This window comes from Saimiri boliviensis, chromosome 1 (genome assembly GCF_048565385.1).
Source record: "Saimiri boliviensis isolate mSaiBol1 chromosome 1, mSaiBol1.pri, whole genome shotgun sequence".
Taxonomy (NCBI): Eukaryota; Metazoa; Chordata; class Mammalia; order Primates; family Cebidae; genus Saimiri; species Saimiri boliviensis.
This window is the reverse complement of record NC_133449.1, coordinates 215,446,802-215,466,164: the sequence shown is the minus strand read 5'-3', so window position 1 is coordinate 215,466,164 and position 19,363 is coordinate 215,446,802. Positions and strand designations below refer to the sequence as shown.

The 19,363-nt window shown below is 35.4% G+C and overlaps 1 protein-coding gene across 20 annotated transcripts in view; it reads right to left on the bottom strand.

Annotated features, from left to right (window-relative positions):
* The window catches only part of ARB2A (ARB2 cotranscriptional regulator A), a 505,249-nt gene that overhangs the window by 337,842 nt on the left and 148,044 nt on the right, over positions 1–19,363 (bottom strand). For 19 of the 20 annotated variants that reach the window (XM_074383667.1, XM_003920753.4, XM_010340429.3 and 16 more), the window contains 2 exons: positions 18,612–18,677; positions 12,057–12,248 (listed from right to left, as the gene is read on the bottom strand). In XM_074383667.1, the coding sequence (XP_074239768.1) occupies positions 12,057–12,248; positions 18,612–18,677 (258 nt within the window). The remainder of the gene's footprint in view (positions 1–12,056; positions 12,249–18,611; positions 18,678–19,363) is intronic. The other variant, XM_074383608.1, reaches the window with a different exon arrangement.

Here is a 19,363-nt window from a genome sequence, read left to right as displayed (position 1 = left end):
GGTTCCATATAGATTTTATGATTCTTTTTCTATTTCTGTGAAGAATGTCATTGGTATTTTGATAGAGATTGCATTGAATCTGTAGACTGCTTTGGGTACTATGGACATTTTAACAATATTCTTTTCTCCAATCTATGAACATGCAATATCTTTCCATTATTTTGTGTCCTCTTCAATTTCTTGCATCCATGTTTTATAGTTTACATAGCAGAGATCTTTCACTTCTTTGGTTATGTTAAACTCCTAGATATTTAATTTTACGTGTGGCTATTGTAAACAGGATTACTTTTGGATTTCTTTTTCTTTTTTTTTTTTTCTTTTTTTGAGGCAGAGTCTCACTCTGTCACCCAGCCTGGAGTGTAGTGGTGAGACCTCCGCTCACTGCAACCTCCGCCTCCCGGGTCCAAGTGATTCTCCTGCCTCAGTCTCCTTAGTAGCTGGGATTACAGGAGCCTGCCATGACGCCTTACTAATTTTAGTATTTTTAGTAGAGACGAGGTTTCACCATGTTGGTCAGACTGGTCTCAAACTCCTGATACTGTGATCCGCCCACCATGGCCTCCCAAAGTGCTGGAATTACAGGTGCAAGCCACTGCACCAGACCTGGATTTCGTTTTCAGATTGTTCATTGTTGGCATATATAAATGAGAGTGATTTTTTTATGTTGATTTTGTATCCAACAATTTCACTAAATGTTTATCAGTTCTAATTAATAATTTTTTTTTGCTGAAGTCTTCAGGTTTTCCCAAATATAAGATCATATTTGCAATCAAGGATAATCTGACTTGTTCTTTCAAATTTGGAAGCCCTTTATTTCTTTCTCTTGTCTGACTTACCTAGATAGGTCTTCCAGCACTATGTGAATAACAGTCATGAAAGTGGGCATCTTATTGTGTTAAAGGTCTTAGAGAAAAGGCTTTCAGATATTTCCCATTATGAATGACACTAGCTATGGGTTTGTAATATATGGCATTTATACTTATACTATATATATATAAAGGTATATTCCTTCTATAACCACTTTTTTTTTTTAAAGAAAGAAAGAGGGAAGAAAGAAAAGAATAATAAAGAAAAAGAATAAGGAAGAGGAATAAAGAGAAAGAGGAAGAGAGAGAGAGAATGGGCGTATTGCTTTATTCCCTGGGCTAGAATGCAGTCTAAATATGGGTATGCCTATAATTGTGCTTAATAATGGAGATATGAAAGAAAATAACAAACAAGGAGCCAACGAATATTTCATTTAAACTTGTAAGTTGATATGATGTGGTACTGATAAGAGTGTATATTTTGTGTATTTAAAGTGGAGAGTTCTATAAATGTTAATTAAGTTTACTTGTTCCAGATCTGAGTTCAAGTCCTGGATATCATTGTTAATTTTCTATCTCATTGATCTGTCTAATATTAATGTTGAAGTCTCCCATTATTATTATGTGGGAGTCTAAGTCTCTTTATAAGTCTTGTATATCTGGGTATTCCTGTATTGGGTGCGTATATATTTAGGATCTTTAGCTCTTCGTGTTGTTGCATTGATTCTTTTATCATTATCTAATGTCCTTCTTTCTTTTGATCTTTGTTGCTTTAAAGACTATTTTATCAGAGGCAAAATTTGTAACTTCTCCTTTTTGTTTATTTATTTTTGCTCTCCGTTTGGTTGGTAAATCTTTCTCCATCCCTTTGTTTTGAGTCTTTGTGTATCCTTGCATGTGAGATGGTTCTGGATGCAGCATACCGATGGGTTTTAGGCCCATTAGTTGATGTAAATTCTTCATTATATTGATGCTCTTTACTTTTTGGTATTTTTTAGAAAGGCTGATACTGTTTCTTCCTTTCTATGTGTAGTGGTTCTTTCAGAAGCTCTTGTAAAGCAGGCCTGGTGGTGATGAAATCTCTGAGTGCTTGCTTGTTCACAAAAAACTTTATTTTTCCTTCGCTTATGAAGCTTAGTTTGGCTGGATGTGAAATTCTTGGTTGAAAGTTCTTTTCTTTAAGGATGTTGAATATTGGCCCCCACTCTCTTCTGGCTTGTAGGGTTTCTGCTGAGAGATCTGCTGTATGTCTGACAGGCTTCCCTTTGTGGGGAACCTGACCTTTTTCTCTGGCTGCCCTTAGTATTTTCTCCTTCATTTCAACCCTGGTGAATCTGACAATTATGTGCCTTGGGGTTGCTCTTCTTGAGGAATATCTTTGTGGTGTTCTCTGTATTACCTGGAGTTGAATATTGTCCTGCCTTGCTAGGTTGGGAAAATTTTCCTGAATAATATCCTGAAACGTATTTTCCAGTTTGGATTCATTCTCTTCATCACATTCAGGTACACCTATCAAGCGTAGATTAGGTCTTTTCACATAGTCCCATATTTCTTGGAGACTTTGCTCATTCCTTTTTATCCTTTTTTCTCTAATCTTGTCTTCTCGTTTTATTTCATTAAGTTGGTCTTCGACCTCTGATATCCTTTCTTCTGCTTGATCAATTCAGCTGTTAAAACTTGTGCATACTTCACGAAGTTCTCGTATTATTCCTCTCTAAATTGTGTATTCTTGTTAACATTTCATCAAACCTTTTTTCAAAATTCTTAGTTTCTTTGGATTAGGTTAGAAGAAGTTCTTTTAATTCACAGAAGTTTCTTATTATCCACCTTTTGAAGCCTGTTTCTGTAATTGGAACACACTCGTTCTCCATCAAGCCTCGTTCTGTTGCTGATGAGGAACTGTGATCCCCTGCTGAGGGAGAGGTGTTCTAATCTTGGGTATTCTCAGTCTTTTTTGGCTGTTTTCTTCCCTTTGCTGTAGATTTATCCATCTGTGGTCTTTATAATTACTGTCTTTGTAGTTGGGTTTCTGAGTGGATGTCCAACTTACTGATTCTCAGCGCCAAAATCTGAGCAACCCACTGCGCCAACTAAAACAGCGGTGTTAAGACTGATGGTGCTTTTCTGACTCTGCACCAAGAACCGACGCTCCAAGGTGCCGGCAAAACCACCTCTCTGGTCACAGGAGTTGCGCTGGCGACCCGTGGGGCTCCTCCATTGGGAATCTCCTGGTGTGTGAGCAACAAGAATTCATCTGAAAGTGTGGCATCCTCTCATTCTCTGCGCTTTCACTGGGAGCTACAATCCCGAGCTGCTAGTGATCAGCCATCTTGGATCTCTCTCTATACCCAGTTTTTATGATGGGCTATCATAAATGATGAACTCTATGAAATGCTTTTTGAGCATCAATTGAAATGATTATAAGGATTTTGGCCTTCATTCTGCTGCTATGATGTATCACATTTGATTTGCTGAACTATCCTAGCATTCCTGGAATAAATCCCACTTGGCCATGATGAATTATCCTTTAAAAATGTTGTTAAATTTGGTTTGCTAGTTCTTTGTTGAGAATTTTACATCCTGTTCATCATGATTACTGGCTTTTAAAGGTTTTGTTTTGTTTTATTTTTATATGTCTTTCTCTGGTTTTAGTGTCAGGGTAATATTTGTCTTGTAGAATGAGTTTGGAAGTATTCCCTACTCCTCCATTTTTCAGAATAGCTAGGACAGGAATCAGTTCCTCTTAAAGTGTTTGATAAAATGCATCAATGAAGGCATCCAGTCCTAGGCCTTTTTTTGCTGACTTCTCACAGCTTCAAACTCGTTATTTGTTATTGCTATGTTTGGATTTTCAATTTCCTCATGGTTCAATCTTGGTAGGTTTTATGTATTTAGGAATTTATTTATTTCTTCTAGGTTTTCCAGTTTATTGGCATACAGTTTCTCATAGTACGCTCTACTAATACTTTGAATTTCTGTGGTGTCAGTTGTAATGTCTCTTTTTTTGTCTCTGATTTTATTTGAATCATCTCACCTTTTCTGTTAGTCTCACAGAATGTTGGTTGATTTTGTTTATAGTTTCAAAATAAGAAGTTTTCATTTTGTTGGTCTTTCTGTTCTTTTCTTCAATTTATTTTCATTTATTTCTGCTCTTTGTTTTTTCTTTTCTTGTACTAATTTGGGGTTTGGTTTGCTCTTACTTTTCTAGTTCATTAAGATATATCATTAAATTGTTTATTTGATATTTTTCAGCATTTTTTATATATGTGCTTATGGCCGTAAAATTTCCTCCTGGTACTGCTTTCACTTATCTCATAGGTTTTGGTATGTTGTGTTTCCATTATCATTTGTTTCTAGAGATTTTTCAATTTTGTTCCTAATTTCTTCATTGATCCACTGGTCATTCAGGAACATATTGTTTAATTTCTGTGTATCTGCAGAGTTTCCAAACTCCTCTTGCTATTGATTTATAGTTTTAAGCCATCATGATCAGAGAAAATACATAATATAATTTCAACTTTTTGAATTTTCTAAGACTTGTTTTGTGGCCTAACATTTGGTCTATCTTTGAGAATCATCCATGGGCTGAGGATTCTGCAGCCATTGGATGAAGTTTTCTATAAATACCTATTAGGTCTATTTCGTCCATAGTGCACATTAAATCCAATGTTTCTTTGGTGATTTGTTTTCTGGATGATTCACCCAATGCTGAAAGTAGGGTGTTAAAATGTCCAGCTATTATTGTATTGGAGTCTATCTCTTTTGGCTCTAATAATATTTGCTTCACATATCTAGGTGCTCCAGTGTTGGGGACATGCGTATTTACAATTGTTATATCCTCCTGCTGAATTAATTCCATTTTCATTATATAATTACCTTTTTTTTTTATAGTTTTTCATCTTAAAATATATTTTGTCTGATATAAGTATAGTGAAGCCTGCTCTTTTTTAGTTCCCATTGGTATAGAACATCTTTTTGAATTTATTTTCAATCTCTCTATGTCTTTAGAGTTGGAAGTATTTCTTATAGGCAACAGATCATTGGGTATTATTTTTAAATCCATTCAGCCACTATATCTTTTGATTGGAATATTTAGTCTATTTATTTTCAATGTTATTATAAATAGGGATTTATTCCTGCCATTTGTTATTTGTTTTCTTGTTGTTTTGTGCTCTTCTCTTTCTTCCTTCCTTCCTTCTTGTCTTCCTTTTAGTGAAGGTGATTTTCTCTGTGGTATGTTTTAATTTCTTGCTTTTTATTTTTTGTATGTATCTGTTGTATATTTTTAAATTTGAGGTTATCATTAGATTTGCAAATAACATAAAACCGGTTTATTTTAAACTGATGACAACAATATTGATTGTATAAATAGACAAATAAGCAAAGAGAAAACTAATAAAGTTCTACTCTAATCTCATCTTCCCACTTTTAATCTTTTTGTTGTTTCTATTTTACTATACTGTGTCTTGAAAAGTTGTTGTAGTTATTTTTGATCACTTCATCTTTCAGCTCATGATATGCATAGTTTACAAATCACAATCACAGTGCTATTCTGTGTTTTTCTGTGTACTTACTATTGCTAGTAAGTTTGTATTTTCAGATGTTTTCTTACTGCTCATTAAGCTCCTTTTCTTTCAGATTGAACAACTCCCTTTAGCATTTCTTGCAGAACAGGTCTGGTGTTGATGAAATCACTCAGATTTTGTTTGTCTGGGAAGGTTGTTATTTCTCTCTCCTTTGTGTTTGAAGGGTATTCTCACCAGATATACTATTCTAGGGTAAAAGGTTTTTTCCTTCAATACTTTACATATGTCATGCCATTCTCCCCTGGCCTGTATGATTTCGATCGAAAAAAGTGTCCTGCTGGAAGTATTGAAGCTCCAATGTATATTATTTATTTTCTCTTGCTGCTTTTAGAATCATTTGTTTATCTCTGACCTTCGGGAATTTATGAAGTGTCTTGATGTACTCTTCTTTGGGTTAAATCTGCTTGGAGTTCTTTAACTTTCTTGCACTTGAATACTGATATCTTTCTCTAAGTCTTGGAAGCTTTCTGTTACTCTCCTGAATAAATTTTCTACCTCTACTTCTCTCTACCACTTCTTTGTGATCAATAACTCTTAAGAGTTGCGCTTTTGAGGCATTTTTCTACAGCTTCTAGGCATGTTTCATTCTTAATATTTTGTCTCTTATGACTGTGTATTTTCAAATAGCTTGTCTTGAAGCTCACTATTTCTTCTTGATCAATTCAGCTATTAAAAAATTAGTAACATTCTTCAGTCTCTCAACTGCATTTTTCAACTCCAGAATTTCTGCTGGGTTCTTTTTTATTATTTCAATCTCTTTGTTAAATTTATCTGATAGAATTCTGAATTCCTTCTCTGTGTTAGCTTGAGTTTTTAAGTGTCCTTAACACAGCTATTTTGAATTCTCTGTCTGAAAGGTCATATATCTCTGTTTCTCTGGTCCCTGGTGCATTATTTAGTTCATCTGGTGAAGTAATGTTTTCCTGGATAGTCTTGATGCATGTGGAAGTTTGTCAGTATCTTGGCACTGATAAATATTTATTGTAGTCTTTGCAATCTGGGCTTGTTGGTACACCTACTTCTTGGGAAGACTTTCCAGGTATCTGAAGGCACTTGGGTATTGTGTTCTATGTTTTTGGTCCCTACACCCACATGTGCCTTAGGGGTTACCAGAAGCCTAGTAATGCTATGGCTCTTGCATGCTGGAAGAGGTACTATGTTGGTGGTCTTGGATAAGACCTGGAAGAATTCTCTTGATTAACAGGAAGAAACTCTTGTCTTACTTTTTCCCAGAGTGTCTCCCTCTGGGCAGAGCTTCTTGGACCTGGGGAAAGGGTGACATAAGTACCCTGTGGCTGCCACCAGTGGCAATGCACTGGGTCAGACCTGAAGCCAGTATGGTATTGCATCTCACCCACGGCCTGCAGTAACCACTGCCTGGCTACCATCTATATCCACTCAAGGTCCTATAGTTCTACAACCAGTCAGGCTTGTATCCCTTCCTCACAGCAGTGAGTTCCCCTCAGCCCTTGACAGTTTCATCAGGGAGCCAGGGCCTAGAGTCAGATACTTTAGGAACCTACCCAGTCTTCTATTTTGCTGTGGCTGAGCTAGCAACCAAGACACAAGACAGAGTCCTTCCCACTCTCCTCTCCCATTTCCACAGGCAGTACAGTCTCTTCCAAAGGCTACAACTGCCCCACACCTGCGACAGGTACAGTCTGGCTACTACCAATATTCACTCAATGCCCAAGGGCTTTTCAGTCCACTTGTGAATGCTACCAGTCCTGGGACTCTCCTGTCAGGGCAGCAGGCTCCCTTCTAGCCCAAGGTAGGTCCAGAAATACTGCCCAAGAGTCAATACTGCCCAAGAGTCAAGGCCTAGAATCAGAGACCTTACAAGCCCTCTTGGTGCTCTATCCCACTATGGCTGAGCTGGAACCTAAGGTGCAAGACAAAGTTCCATTTGCTTTTCCCCCTGCTATTCTCAAACAGAAAGTCTTTCACCATTGCCACCACAGCTGGAAACGTGCTGGCTCTCACCTGAGCCTGCACATCTCAGAGTCTCATCCAAGACCCATGGCATACTCCCTGGGTATCACTCTGGTGGTTATTTAGGGCCCATGGGCTCTTTAGTCAGAAGGTGATGAATCCTGCAATGACTGGGTCCTTCCCTTCAAGGCAATGGGTTTTCTCCTGGCCCAGGGTGCATCTAGAAATGTCATCTGGGATCTAGTGTCTGGAATGGGAGCTTCAGGATTCTACCCAGTGTCCTATCCTACTGTGACTCATCTGCTATCCAACCCGTAAGACAAAGTCCTCTTTACTCTTCCTCTTCTCTCCTCAAGCACCACAAGCAGAGGGAAGGAGTCTCTCCTGAGCTGTAAGCTGTCTTATCTGGGTTGAGGGAGGGGTGGCACAAGGACTATCTTAGCTGTCCTGGCTGGCATGCCACCAGATTGCTTGCTCATTCAGTCCACTGGCCCTAGGCACAGCACAGCACAGCACAGCACCAGTACCTACCCAGGAATTGCAGTCCTTATGGCCTACACTGCCTTTCAAGTTTATTTAGCAACCCAGAGCACTTTGGCCCACAGTGTAGGGCATGCTGGACTTCAGGTTTCAATTGCTAGGATGGATGATTCCTCTCTGGGTAGGGCTAGTCTAAATGCTCCCTCCATGGGTGTCAACTGGTGTTGCTTTCTGCTGTAACAGGGCAGCACTGAGTTCCAATGAAAAGTCCCATAATCGCTGCGCTCTCCCTCCCCCAAATGCACAGATTCTCTCTTCACACCACGCTGCCACTGCCAGCACATAGGGGAAGGGTGGCATTGGTGATTCAAGAAGTCTTTCCTACCCTGTTCAGTGCCTTTTTCAGTGATATAATGTTAAAACCAGGCACTGTGATTGCTCACCCGATTTTTGGTTTTTATGAAGGTGCTTTTTTGTGTCAGTAGTTGTTTAATTTGGTGTTCTTGCAGTGAGGACATCTGGTGAAGGCTTCTATTTAGCCATCTTCCTCTGCCTCCACTTTCCTCCTTCTCTGTCTTTTGAACACTCATATACAACTAGGTATTTAATATTTTTGTTACATTTTATACATTATTTTTATGCATGTTTACTAGGAAAAGTTTATATTAATAAGCTCAGTCCACCACATTATGGAAATCAAACTGTATAAATTACATTAATAAAAATAGCATTAATTTTTAAAACTCAGATGTAGCAGCATAAATATTATCATCAAAGTAACTAATTATGGAAATAGCAGACTCTTCTGAATAATCAATCTATGAGAAATTAGGGAAAATGTTATCCTAGTAATCAGACTTATCATGAAATTATTAAAATTAATACCTAAATCACTTACCGATAGTATTTTCAAAGTGTCTTTTGCAATTTAAACTTTAACTTTTTACTGATTTTTATTACAAAATAATTTCTACAACTTCTCAATCCTTGTTTTCACAAATGTAACTGCCATCAAGATCTACCTTTCCCCTTATAGCTAGAGTCTGAGAAATAGAAATCAACCCTCAAGTATGGGACTGTCCAGCCCGGGTTGCCATGGCAGCTGGAACACGGGGGCCAGGCCCCTGTGCTGACTCTGGGTCTGGACCAAATCAACATTTGCCCCTACCGCTGCTTCTTGGGCATGAATAGGGTTGTCTGCTTTCACCCTTTTTTAAAGACCAGTGGAAATGCCTAAAAAGATGTATGTGAGTACGGATCATCAAAGAAGCAACTATGAGTAACTCTCAAGCTGCACAATCAGAGGCTGAATAATTGGTACTTGGCTATATGAAATGCTGTTTCTTACTCCAGGTAACATATTATGCAATGAAGATTGTCAAACGCCAAAAATGTTAGTGACGGCAATCTCAGAAGCACTTGCAGAGATTTATCCAATATGCACCACTCCTCCAACATGCACTCTTAATCCACTTTTGATAATAAAGTCCTGAAGTATCTAAAATGCAAGGATTGGGGTATCTATGATTTTCAAACTATGACCTGTGGAGCCCTGGGGTATTTGGGGAAGAAATCTCAGGGGCTGTTGTGGGAGTGGTTCCAATGCTCACCATGCCCTCCTTTCAACCTAATGGCTTCACAGATTTAAAGTTAATACTTTTCACAAACGAGTCCACTTAGACAGGGCTTTACTATTGAAAGAAAAAGTTTTAACCTTACAATGATAGAAATCAAAATTTAGAAATTTCAGCCTTATACCAAAAATCTGCAGGGAATATAAAGAAACAGTATTATCAACACTTAGTAAAGATAATATTGTGTGGCCTACAAAATATCAGAATTTACTTCAGTTGTGATATGAAAACCCACAGACCATGAAAAAGAGACCAGCGGTTCTAACTTTTTGAAAATTTTGGAAACCTTTCTTTAAATAAAGCTTTAGAAAAAGTCCAACCAACTATAAACAAAAGCAAAGCTAACCTGATTCTTTTTTTTTTAAGTGGGCTGGTCTAGGTGGCTCACACTGGTAATCCCAGAACTTTGGTAGGCAAGGTGGGTGGATCACAAGGTGAAGAGATCAAGACCATCATGGTGAAACCCCATCTCTACCGAAAATTCAAAAAATTAGCTGGGTGTGGTGGCCTGCCAGCTACTTGGGAGGCTGAGGCAAGAGAATCGCTTGAACCTAGGAGGTGGAGGTTGCTGTGAGCAGAGATCGTGATGCTGCACTCCAGCCTGGGCAACAGAGTGAGACTCTGTCTCAAAAAAAAAAAAAAGAAAAGAAAAGAAAAGTAAGAATGGGACAGCTTCCTGTTCCCTGTTTGTTAGTCTTTCTCTACCTGCATCTTAAAATACCATTATCCTTCCCTCGATCAACTCCTCCCCACCTACAGAGCAACTCTTGAAGACAACAGTATGAAAAGGTAAAATTAGAGTAGTAAAAATACCTGTTTCTCAATCACCATGAAGAATATTACCACAATAATGTTAATATATATTGTTTCTAAAATAAAGAATATCAAATATGTAAACTAAAATTTCTATGTGTGCTGCATGCTTGGAAATCAGCTGCTTCTTTTCAAGGAATCATCAGTTGCCATTACTAAGAAGAAAAAATTCAAGACAGTGAAATGCCGTTATCCCCAAAACACTATTCCTACTTATAAGAACAAAATGACTTACTACTGTAATGTTGCTAACAAACTCCCTCCTGTCTGGGATATCCATAGAAAGTTTGTTCAAATAAAGATGTTTTACATGGTTTTCCATATAGACTTTCCCCTCAAAAATCCTTAAACAACAACAAAATATTCCAGAACAGGAAAGGCTTAGATGATCTATAGCCAGAAAAACAAAACTACATAAAATATTTCACCTAGCACTGGCATGTTGAAAGCAACTGATTTTCTTTACTAAGTTATATTTTCAAATATTCATCAAATTGTGAACACATTTTACATGTAATGTTCTTCCAAAAATACACAGACAGGATCTAACTACAAACAATTGTGTCAGAAAGAAAGTTCATGTCACTATTTAAAACCTGAAATCTGAAACAGTTTAAATATAATATTTTATTGTGTTAATTTAGTCTAATCTTCAATTTATTATAGTTACTTCAATTCTACTAAAATACAGACTATCAAAGTTAGCAACCAGATCAAAAGCATCTTTGCTTTCTTTGCCTAACCACAAAAACTAGAAAAAGAAAACACCATATAATCAACCTAAGAAAGACTACTTCCAGCATTTTAAGGGTTTCAAATCTAGGAACCAAAATGTTCCTTAGGAGCTGGGCTGAGCCTTCATAGTATTATTTCTGAGTTAACAGAATAGAAAACATGTTACTTTTGACTTTTGTAATCATCAGTGTATTAAATAATTCCTTTCCAATTTTAATTACAAAAATGTAGTAATTCTTATAAAGAAAACAAAGCTTACTTGGACACACATATTCCTTTACTTTTTACATTAAGTCTTTTATACAAGATATCAGTTTATTTATTTATGTTTTTAAGGAAAATCTACTCATGTGAAAGAAATTCATACTTTGCAAAATTGGACTGTTCACTACGGAGCTTACAAAGGTAGTAGTAAAAAAAAGAAGCAGCCAAACACTAAAATATGCCAATATTATGTCAGAAAACCAATTCACCATTGCAAGGAAGAAAACCCTGGATACAATTAAAAAACGACAATTTCTAAAGTATTTGAATGCAAATAATAATAAAATATTCAGTAAATATTACATTTTGCCATTCTGCATGTCTGTCTCATGCTTAAAGCATTTTATTTGTGGGCTCTAAAGAACATTTTAAAGAAATGACAAAAAAATTGAGTTATTCCAACTCTTCCTTTAAATAATATGAGATTAATTCAAAGTAGCAGATCTCCTTTAGTTTAAAACTTCATTGAATCAGGTAGGCAAAGGATTACAAAAGCAGTCATGATACTTTTGTCAGAAGTATTTCCAATTATACTGATACATATTTGATAGTTTGATATTTCATGATTAAAAATATTTTAGAAAAATAATTCATTCAAAAGCGACCAAGTCTTTGTATGCTCAAGATACCACTTTGCTTTTCTTTGTACCTGCATTATTATGCAGAATAATCTTTCAATTAAGTAAAAGAAATAATAACAACTTTAAGGTAGGATTATGCTTAAGATATACTTTTTGAAGTAACATAAATATGTATAATAAAACAGTACTATAAAATGCCCCCAAAATACAGGAAATTGTACTTACATCCACAGCTCTTTTAATAAACGGTATCTGCGTGCCACTGTCCAGATCTTCATTTATGATAAGTCTCCTCGCCCACTGACCTGCCCTGACAACACCACTACCATGAATTAAAACCATCAGTTTCTGTGGATTTGTCAAGGCGTCCTCACTCATATAGATAAAACTCTTTGGTTCACTCTCAGTGGCATCTACCTGTAATTAAATAAAATTAAATAATAAATAAATGTCTTCTGATCAGGTATATACATAAATGAAAAACAACTAATGGTTGTCATAAAGTATTAAATGGTTACTATGGAATTAAAGAAGTAAAAAACAACTTTAACACAAAATTGAAATATTAAGTAGAGACTAACAATTATGCATTAGATGGATGAGCCAAGACATGATAGTAATTTAAAAATAAAATATAAAAAATATTGGTAATATGCTTCTCTTCATTATTCTTGTATATTTAGTATTATAGTACCATTGTAAATAAAAATAACCATTTTTTTAGTGCTACCTACAGTCTAGCTGCTATGCTACCTGTTTTAAAAACATTATCTCATTCATTCACAACCCATTTAGGTGGTATTATTATTACATTAATTTATAAATAAAGAAATTGAGACTTAGAGAGTTTAAATAAATTGCCCATAGTCACACAACTATAAGTTTTATAACAGAATATTGCACAGAAATAAAAAAAATAGAAAACTGAAATTGGAGATAAATCTATTGGAAAATCATATATCAGCCAGGAATGCCACTAAATTGTTGAAGGGAAGAAGAGGAACCTATTTAAAAACTAACCATCTATTCTATTCTTACCTGATCTATGTAAACGGGCTTTCAAATTTCATTCAGACTGTCAACACAGGATTAAATAACAATTATTTTTACAAAGCCACATTATTTATGTACTCTGATGAACTTTATAAACTAGTTAACTTATGTGACAAAAAGTAAATATTTTTATCCATTTTGATTGTAATTAATATTTAGATTTTTGACTATATGATGTATGATTTACACTTGAAAGACACAAAACACTTTAATTTCCCAACCTTTTGTTACATATGCCATGACACACTTAGTGGTATTCTATATCGGCAGTGGTCAGTAACTGGAAATGGAAGCCTTTGGATAGCCAGATCAAGCCAGAAGTTGATGTTGTGAGGGCTGGTTACACACCCTCACATAAAGAAGGTCAATCCACATGCAGTGTAATGAAATAGCATTACTGGGTATATATCCAAAGGATTATAAATCATTCTACTACAAGGACACGTGCACACGAATGTTCATTGCAGCACTGTTTACAATAGCAAAGACCTGGAACCAACCCAAATGCCCAACGATGATAGACTGGATAGGGAAAATGTGGTACATATACACCATGGAATATTACGCAGCCATCAAAAACGATGAGTTCACGTCCTTTGTAGGGACATGGATGAACCTGGAAACCATCATTCTCAGCAAACTGACACAAGAGCAGAAAATCAAACACCGTATATTCTCACTCATAGGGGGGTGTTGAACAATGAGAAAACATGGACACAGGGAGGGGAGCACTACACACTGGGGTCCGTTGGGGGGAAATGGGGGAGGGGCGGGGTGTGGGGAGGTGGGAAGAGATAGCATGGGGAGAAATGACAGGTGAGGGGACGGAAGGCAGCAAACCACACTGCCATGTGTGTACCTATGCAACAATCTTGCACGTACATCACATGTACCCCAAAACCTAAAATGCAATAAATAAAAAAAATAAAAATAAAAAAGAAATAGCTCTTTACTTTGTCAACTGCATATGTTCACACAATTATCAAAATAAGAAGTATACAAAAACCCTAGATGCCTAAAAGAACACCCTGGATTCTAAATATTCCCACTCATTATGCTTAAGAAGAGAAAAATAAAATAAAATATCTCTACTTCTAAAACAATCAGGCTGGTTTCAGTAAGAGATGGCTTAGGCATTTGTGCAAACAGAGCACAAATGGCAATTATTTCAGCAAGAGCAGCATGGACATGGGGGCTTAAAGAAGCAGCAACACCTTTTCACTGAAGTCTTCCCTGACTACTCCATTGAAAATTCCAAACATGCCCCCAAGAATTCTGTTGTCCCTTTCCCTGTTTTATTTTCCTCCATGGTACATATCATGATCTCACACGTTGTATGCTTTACTCTATATTTTTGCAATTGTGTTTATTCACCACCTGCTCCCTTCACTAGAATGAATGTAAGTATAGGCAGGCACAGAGTTCTTGGGTTTGTATCCACCTATAGTCTCAGTACCTGAAACAGAACCTAGCACATTGTAGACACTCAATAATTTAAAAAAAAATAAACTTTTGGAATAAGGATTCTTATCAAGCATCACCAGTGACTTCCTTTCGATAAAAGGCATTTTACTAAATAACATATCCTCGAAAATGGTTATAATACTTGCCTGGTTCAGAAAGCATATACTGAAGATTAAACTAGTACAAAATTATAGAGAATTTTACAAGACCTGTACAATGTTAAAGTATTAAAATGACGTAACTATAATTTTATTAGCAATAGCTAAAAATACAGGAAGAGAGATATGAAATGTAACACAATCATATTAGCTTTACCTGCATGCTACGATGAGAGTAAACAAATTATAATGAGTACAATAAATATGACTAAAGCCACACAGGAAGATAAGTGGATGACAGACACATGAAAACCAAACCTAAGAAGAAAAATTCCCCTTTACCTAGAAACACATATGAAAATAGAATTATTGCTCAGTTAAAGAGGCTTAAAAAAAAAAAGAGGAAATGGTGATAAGAACAAAATAAAAAATACTGAAAGCCAAAGCTGTCAGTGTATAATAAAAAAGAGGCCACAGGGGTTTCTAGTCATTCAATTACCAAAGAGTACGTCTAAACACACACAAAGAAAAGTGCCTCTTAAAGTCAGTGAGGCCTTAATGGAGTCTGGAATGGCTATGGAGATGGATATCTATTTACCTTAACGAAAAAACCTGTAGCTACAGATATTCCAGTAGGTGCTGATCACTGTCTCTTTTTTTCCTATTTGACTAAGTCCCCTGTTACCAAGAAACTAAGTCAATGTTTTAAGCAATGGGATATTGCCACTTTGAAGTCCACAGTAATCACTTAAAACTGAAAGAGACTTATTTTCAAACGATAAAAATCTATGTTTATATTAAAATGCTGCTCAGTGAAGAATCTCTTGAGTCCAGGAGTTCAAAACCCAACTTGGGCAACATAGTAAAAACCTGTCTCTACAAATAATCAAAAATTAGCTGGGCGTGTTTGTGTGCACCTGTAGTCCCAGCTACTCAGGAGGCTGAGGCTGGAGAATTGCTTGAGCCCAGGAAGTCAAGGCTGCAATGAGCCATTACTGCACCACGGCAGTAAAGAATAAAGAGGGAAAATAAAATCATATTTTAAAAAATGCTGCTCAAGAATCTTTAAGAGTCTACAAATTAAAGTAGCCATGAATAAATGAAAGTTTTACTTGAATATTATAAAAGCTGACTTTGAAAATATAAGAATATCAGAATATTCAAGAAAAAAAAACAATGAAAATGAATTTAATAATATTAACGATTAAGACGTAAAGGCAGAATTTTAGCTGGTTATTGGCTAATATTCACCTCAGTTTACACAGAACTCTGACTCTGCACATGAACTACAATGTACTCTCTATAAAGTTAGTGCTAATTTTAGTAAAATATCTACATGAACAAAATAACTTCTTCATTAACCTAATTACGTTTGAATATATGGCTGTTCCAAGGTTGTTTATCTTCAAACAGTGGTAACTTATGAAGTTAAGTTTTCATTAAAGAATACACATAAAGGTCTTTCCAGTGAACCACCTCAGTTTAATGACAAATCAACCCCAGACACCTTTTGGTTGGTGAAGACTGCAACAAATAATTTTTAGCAGTTAACAATTCATTGTGGAATACTCATGAAAACCATTAATTGCGAAAACATGATGTATGTAATAAACTAAGTTAAAATTTGTAGTGAAGTTGTTCATTCATGTCTCCAGTATTCTATACAAGTATGAGATATTTCACTATAATTGAGAATGCTTTATGCCTATTTATGTGAGGTGTGAACTAAACATGAAGCATGATCATAATGTTTACTATCAAATCATGAGTTCCACAAAGTGCTGTCATTTAAAAGATGGTTTTTTCTTTTAAAATAGTTCAAGACTAAAAGAGTTCATCGTCAGTAAAAAAAAAGGTTTGAAGGTATTCTTTAAGTAAAAAGAACTATTTACACACACACACACACACACACACACACACACACTCTCACTCTGAGATTTAAAAAAACTCAAGAGAAAAAACAATAGCTATTAAAAAATAGTTGTGAAGAAAAATTTCACAACTATACCAAATATGTGATATGTGATAATTTAAAGGGAGATATTAGTTTTCTAAGATAAAATTTACAGTTACTTTATAAGTTTAGAAAATAAGGGAAATTTTATTAACCAAAAATGGGCATGACACTTAAGTTTCATATAAACTTAATTGGCCCTTGCTTATTAGATTTATATTCTAAATTTAAAATCAAAGGATAACCAGATTCATAATACAAAGTCCTCTTCCATCTAATTTCAAGTTTTCTATAACGATAAATAATGAAAATTATATAATGTGATCTATACAGCCAATTATTTTGAGATTTGTTCTAGAAATTTGGAGACTGATGTGAGTTTAAGGATTCCATGGAACTAGAAGTGTTATAGAATTAAAGGATTCAATATTAATTGTGTTGCATCAATAAATTAACCTACAGCTGTTTAAATATCATTCTTCAGAAACTCTGAAAAAAAGAAAATGAACAAGAAAGGAAAACTGGGCAAAGTAACAAAATTCTACCCTGACTTTCCAGAAGACCAAATTTCAATATACAGTTTTATTTATTTATTTATTTATTTATTTATTTATTTATTTATTTTTTGAGACGGAGTTTCGCTCTTGTTACCCAGGCTGGAGTGCAATGGCGTGATCTCGGCTCACCGCAACCTCTGCCTCCTGGGTTCAGGCAATTCTCCTGCCTCAGCCTCCTTTGTAGCTGGGATTACAGGCACGTGCCACCATGCCCAGCTAATTTTTTGTATTTTTAGTAGATATGGGGTTTCACCATGTTGACCAGGATGGTCTCGATCTCGACCTCATGATCCACCTGCCTCGGCCTCCCAAAGTGCTGGGATTACAAGCTTGAGCCACCGTGCCCGGCCAATATACAGTTTTAATGGAATAAAATGCTAGACCTAAAGTCAAAACTAAAACAATAAGTTTAAATACAAAAAAGATTTGCATATCCATTCCCAGAAAGGTACTAAAGTCTTGACATTCATGTGTTTCTTTAAAGGAAGAAAAGTTTACAATAAACCAAGGGTTGATGTAGCTGTAACACAGAATAATATTTTATTGACTAATTGATAATAAGCACTTTGAACAATGTCCAGCACCTAAAAAAAAAAAAAGTTAAATAATCGATGTTGAATAAATAAATAAATGAGTGAATGACTAACAATGTGTTCTTGCGCTTGAGGTTACTTACAGCAAATTAAATAAATAGGTTTCCTTTAAAAAAGAAACTACAGAATCAGTTCTGGAGAGAGATACTATTAAGAAATCCTCAAATCCTCCATTCATAATAAAATAGCCCTATCCAAGGAATTTTTAAAACTCATGCAAAATTTCATGCAAACAAAATTACCTATATGCAGAGTGTTGTGCCTTAAATGTATTACTTTTATCAACTCTCCCACATTCTCATATATCAAAAATCATAAAGTTGTCAGGGACAGCAAAGATCCTCCAATCTAGTCCAGCCACCATTTCACAAACATGATTATAATCTCTTAGTTTAAAAGCTTAATATTTTGTGGTTTACATTTAAAATAACAGGAGCTTGTATGTTTTTTGTTTTGTTTTTTGTTGTTTTTTTTTTTTTTTTTGACAATTTGAGTCTGAGAACAAATCTCAAACTTTTTCACTCTGAAATGGCAAAATGTGCAAAATTCAAAAACATGTTCTGCCAAAAAGGGAAGGAGCAGTGTTATGAAACAGGAAGCACCAGGAATGAATCTGGGAATGTGTAGAGGAAACAACATGCTATGTGTAGATATAAGACATATTTTTAAAAACCAAGAAATATTTAAAGAGAGAGTGAATGTCTAATGTAACAAAAAGTATACTGGTTTACTACAAATAAATAAAAATAAATTATTCCAATGAAATGAGAAAGGGTACAGGAAAGGGTAATCCTTTTAATTGCATCATCATTTTCAAAAAGACTGGAAATCAGTATTTTTTCCTTTATACTGAAAAGTATTACTTTATAAGAACTGCTGTACAGAATGAGATGAGGTATACTAATAAGCATTTAAAATTATTGATATCAACACAACAGAACCTTAACATTTAAACTTATCACAATTAACTCAAAACAAAAGTTTTCTTCGGAATTAAATACTATTTTACTTGCAAATAAACATTTCATTTGGAATAAACATTTCTTTAAAATTTGACTTACTGGAATAGATATTTTTTTCAAATTACAGTCCTTTTCCAGGAGCTCATATACATACTTCGTGATGATCTAAGTAGGAAAGAAATAACACATTAAGATGGAATGTCATCCATTATCAAAACTGATATAAATTTTGGTAAAGTATTGCTATTGTTCTGAGTAAATATCTCTTCATCTTGGAATGCTTTGATACTACATTAAGAGACTCCTAATTACCCATAATGGTTTACTCCCTGCTGCTGTATAACTATGAACCTTGGTATTAAGGATTAGGGCCAATTTACATAGATTCACAAAAATATACATGATTTTCTCTTTTTCAAGGGAATACACTGAAAGTATATTTTCTTTTTTTCTGTGTTTCTAAAATTTGTTTCTCCTATTATTTTCCCATAGGCACCATATCTAATACATTAATAGCACCTTAGTGACTCTGAATCTCAACACCTCTTTTGTGTTCACTGACTCGAGGAGGAAAAAGTCAGAGGTGTTCTAAATAGAAAAGGAAAACTCATCCAGAAAGTCTGGGACCAGTCAATATCACTGCTTATGCTAGGAAGAAACATAGTTCCTCTAGATGTCCATGTCCTAATTCCTGGAATCTATGCGTATGTTATGCTCCATATTAAAAGAACCCACAGATATAACTAAGATTTAGAACCTTGAAATGGGGAAATTTTCTTGGATTATCTGGATGGTGTACGTCTTTAAAGGTAGATTACGGAAGAACAGTGGGTCAGAGAGGTGTAAAGTGA